This window comes from Sardina pilchardus, chromosome 6, assembly GCF_963854185.1.
Source record: "Sardina pilchardus chromosome 6, fSarPil1.1, whole genome shotgun sequence".
Lineage (NCBI taxonomy): Eukaryota > Metazoa > Chordata > Actinopteri > Clupeiformes > Clupeidae > Sardina > Sardina pilchardus.
In genome coordinates this window covers 22,400,527-22,404,726 of record NC_084999.1, presented here as the reverse complement: position 1 = coordinate 22,404,726, position 4,200 = coordinate 22,400,527, and the positions used below count along the sequence as shown (strand labels likewise).

Below are 4,200 nucleotides of genomic sequence, written 5' to 3'. Positions count from 1 at the left end.
AGCTAAAAACTGTTAAAAACTAAATTAGGCCTAGCCTACTGTAGAGCTGGTAAATACACAGGCCTATTGACAGAGAACATGGATGTTAGACATCGGGTGTAAATAGTATTGTTGATTATTACACTATTTACACCCGGGTGTAAATAGTAATGTTGATTATTACACTATTTACACCCGGGTGTAAATAGTAATGTTGATTATTACACTATTTACACCCGGGTGTAAATAGTAATGTTGATTATTTGCACGCGGGTGTAAATAGTAATGTTCATTATTTACACCCGGGTGCAAATAGTCTCTGCCATTTTAAAAATGTTTTGTTTGTTCACTTTAACATTTGAATTACAATAAAAGTTAAAACTGAAGCTCGCCTTTGACAGTTCACTTTAATGTATAGGCAGCCCCCTGCCTCTTTTCCTCGTGCTGAGATCATATGTCTCATCATGTCTTTATGACATCAACTTATTGATGACAGAGAATTAGGCTTAAGATAAACTGTTCGAAATCAGGTCTGGTAAAGATGAAAATAGACCTAGCCTACAAAAAAACCCAAAGCTGTCATTGTTGCCCATATAAGGAGATCCGAGTGTCAATTGAAGCCAATAATGCAGCTATGCAAGTTAGCTCTGGGGTAGTAAAAGTTTACAGTCCTAACGTACCAAAGATCACAGGAGCCACCGGAAGGCAGAGGACAAAATGTCTGCATTTTCAGACCGCAAGACACTGGATCTCCAAGATGGCGGATTTTTTTGTAAGCGAACTTCAGAGATCTATGATAGAAAACACAAGATTGACAAAAATCATTCTGTCTACACTCTGGAATTCATGTCATCACATCAGGCATTGTGAATCCATTTCAGACTTTAAAGATAATCTGACTGTATAGGATGTCCCCTTTAGTTAAGTAACATGGCCTTAAACTTATATCCAATGGCACAACCTATAACAAAATATGTATTTTTTTTTTATAGTTCGCTGGACCAATGTTCACATAGGCTAATTCTAGAATATTCGCTTGATCTCAAGAAACCAGTTGATCAAGTTTTTAGATGCTCAGATATTGTTGTTTGGCTCATGGGTGTTATGATAAGTCACTTTTATGGTCATAGAAAGAACTTCTTCAAGAACGTTGCTCTGTGAGTGTACTCTCAGTTTCTCCATAGATTGACTGTAATCAGCATAAAGGTAGAAAAAAATGTTTATGTAAATCATCTAGTGCCAATTTGATAATGTCAATTGTGCTGTATAGAGATGATGTGACTGAAGAGTGTATCAGCAATATATCCATGAAGACTACCCGTTATCATTTTTATTAATGAGAAAACTATATATTTTACCAGATGTTTTGTAGGTGTCCTGTTATTCAGAATAAATAGCCACAATACCAGCCAATCAGAAATAAATATTTATTCTCTCTGGGTGATGTGACATACAGTATATAGTATAATAAGCTGTTTTGTACCTTCCATAACAGAATGCAGCTCAAGGTGCCTTACTTTTGGAGCATTTAACACAATAATAAAGAGAAAGAAAGAGAAAAAGTTGGAATGATACAAACAAACAAACAAACAAACAAACAAACTAGCAAATCAGTATAATAAAACATCAGAGATTCAGAATAAGTTAAAAAAAAAATGAGATTCCACAAGAGATGGATACAATTAATGCAGTGAAAATACAAGGTAAATGTAAGCTCTCATGTACAAGTACGTTTACAGAGCAGCAGGGTGATATAGCTTTGGTGCATCATGGATAGAGCAGCTTCTCCGTGGTGTCTCGTTCTGATTTTGGTCTAACCAAATGTGCCAAAAGTATATGAAAGGTTGTTGAAGTTCAAAACCCCACAAAAACACATGTTTTACTAGCCTGGCTCCGCCTGACTACGTACTCCCACTCAATTTCATTTCTCTTCATACTCTGTCTGGTATAGCTTGATTCAGCTTTGTTTGCTTGTTATTGTTGTGTCCCCCTTGGTTATCATATGTCATAACCAAACATTAGTGATTGAACTCCAATTAATTCAAACTTCAGACGAGCATCCACAAACCAGGAAATACACTTTTGCCAATGGATCTAGGCCAGACTCTGTGAAGAAGAGAGTCTGGTCTCCAGTCCAGGCTAATGTTTTACAATACTGCAGAAAAAAAGTGGCATCATTTGTTGCAAGCAAGCACCCGGTGAATATTTTAGTCCCAATTTGTGCTCAAATATCCCATTAACAGTTAGGGGCATGGTTGCACGTGTCAGTGTCATGTTACCAATTCCATGCTAATTTTGTCAATTACGTTGCTTTAATTTAGCCTTCAATTCTTGCCTGTGCTTATCTACTGCCGTCCTTCTCTCACCTGCTCTTTCTGTCTCCATCTTCCTCAAGTTTTCTAACTTAGAGATTGTATCGCTGCCTAGTTGATAATGGATGCCTCCATATCCTGTCACCATATACTCAATCTTCTGTAGCAGTTCTGGAACTTGACTGCTCCCTTTCCTGTTCTTATAGTTGAGCACATGGTACCTGTTCCCACACTGCTCAATCAACCACTGGAGAGGCTTGCCTTCACTCTCAATGTACTGTTCAATTGTTAGATCTCCCAGCCACTCCTCACATGTGAACAGCACCATACAGTGTTTCCAGGCCTTCTCACTGAGAAGTTCCAGGTGTTCTTGAACTGCTCTTCGGCTTGCCTCAGTGAATTTCAAAAGCACACTTACGACCACAACTATAGCATGAGGCCCCGGAGGACACATAGACAAACTGAGCATAAGCTCTTGTTTAGTCAGTTCAGGAGTGTCCATGAGAAGTTGTTCCTTTTCCCAGTCTGATGCTCTGATCACAGTTACATGTCTTTGTGCTATGCAGCCTTCTTTCTTGATGCTCTGGACACTCATCTTGATGGGGAAGGCCTCACTGCCCAAGATGGTGTTCCCAGCTGCCGTCTTTCCAGCTCCCCTGTGACCCAGCAGTACGATGCGGAGCTCTTTCAGGGGAATACCTGTTAGGAATGGGAACAGACTTAATCAGGAGGATTCTGTGTACAGTATGCAAAGAATAAACATGCACCTTAAGTATAAACATTTCCACATTTTGCCTTAATGATGTGAGTGTTCTGATTGATGTGGAAAAAGTACAAAATATCCAGTAAGATCATGGACTAAAGGGATATATTAAATGCATATTAGAGGACAGAACAGATGTAAGCATTTCAGCTGAACCCACTTGTCCGATTCTTTGCTTTGGTTGTCTCCTTTCCAATCGTCATCTTTTCCAGGCCTTCAGACATCTTCAGCGCCTCCCACAGTTCTCTTGTCTTATTCTCTCTTTCTTTTGCTCTCTCCATCTCTCTCTTTTTCTTTGCTTGTACTTCCTGTAATATCTCTCCCTCCATCTTATAATGAGTCCCTCCATTTTGTTCAACCATGCTCTCAACAACTTTTAGAAGCTCCTTATCTGACTTATTCTTACTATCAAGGAGAAAACACCTATTCCCACATTGTTCTACAAGCCAGTGGAGGGCTTTCCCTTCTCTTTCAATATACTGCTTAACAGACACATCATCCAGTCCATCTCCACATTTCAGCACAATAAGCGTGTGCTCCCATACTTTTGCACCAAGGAGATCCATGTGGTCCTGTATGGCTCTTCTATTTAACTCTGTGAATGTCTCACCCACACGTATAACCAAAACCAGAGCATGAGGTCCTGGATCACAGTGAGACACACTGAGTATGATCTCCTGTCTGGTGAGTTCAGGAGTGTCACTAAGACGCTGCTCTTGCCCCCAGCCAGGAGTGTTCACCACGGTGACCTGCCTCCCTGATACCTTACTTTCCTTCCTCACTGCTTGGAGGGCATTATCTGAGTCAAACTTCTTGCTGCCCAACAAACAGTTCCCTACAGAAGACTTCCCTGCATTTGAATGACCAAGTAAAACAATCCTTAGATCTTTAGAAACTCCTGTGAATGGAAATTATAGATGAAAGAGAAATTAGATGTAGGCCTATTCAATGGCAATGATTCATATCATCTATTTGATGTTAAATTAGCCTACTACTTTCAGCACAAACTTGTATGATCATCTAAACAGTGGGTGCTTTGTCTTATGTACTGTAATGGTAACAGGAATGACACAATTCAAAAGAGTATTAGTCCTCCTGGTGGATCCTAATATACAGTAGAATATAGAATTCTTAATAATATGAATA

General features: G+C 39.4%; 1 protein-coding gene across 1 annotated transcript; it reads right to left on the bottom strand.

Moving 5' to 3' along the window:
* Positions 1–2,197: 2,197 nt before the first annotated feature.
* Positions 2,198–3,390, bottom strand: LOC134082119 (GTPase IMAP family member 8-like). Its single transcript, XM_062537763.1, has 2 exons — positions 3,215–3,390; positions 2,198–2,990 (listed from the first exon to the last, which is right to left on the bottom strand). Exons 1-2 carry the CDS (start codon positions 3,381–3,383, stop codon positions 2,278–2,280), a joined length of 882 nt encoding a protein of 293 aa, XP_062393747.1. The 5' UTR covers positions 3,384–3,390; the 3' UTR covers positions 2,198–2,277.
* Between the last annotated feature and the right edge of the window lie 810 nt (positions 3,391–4,200).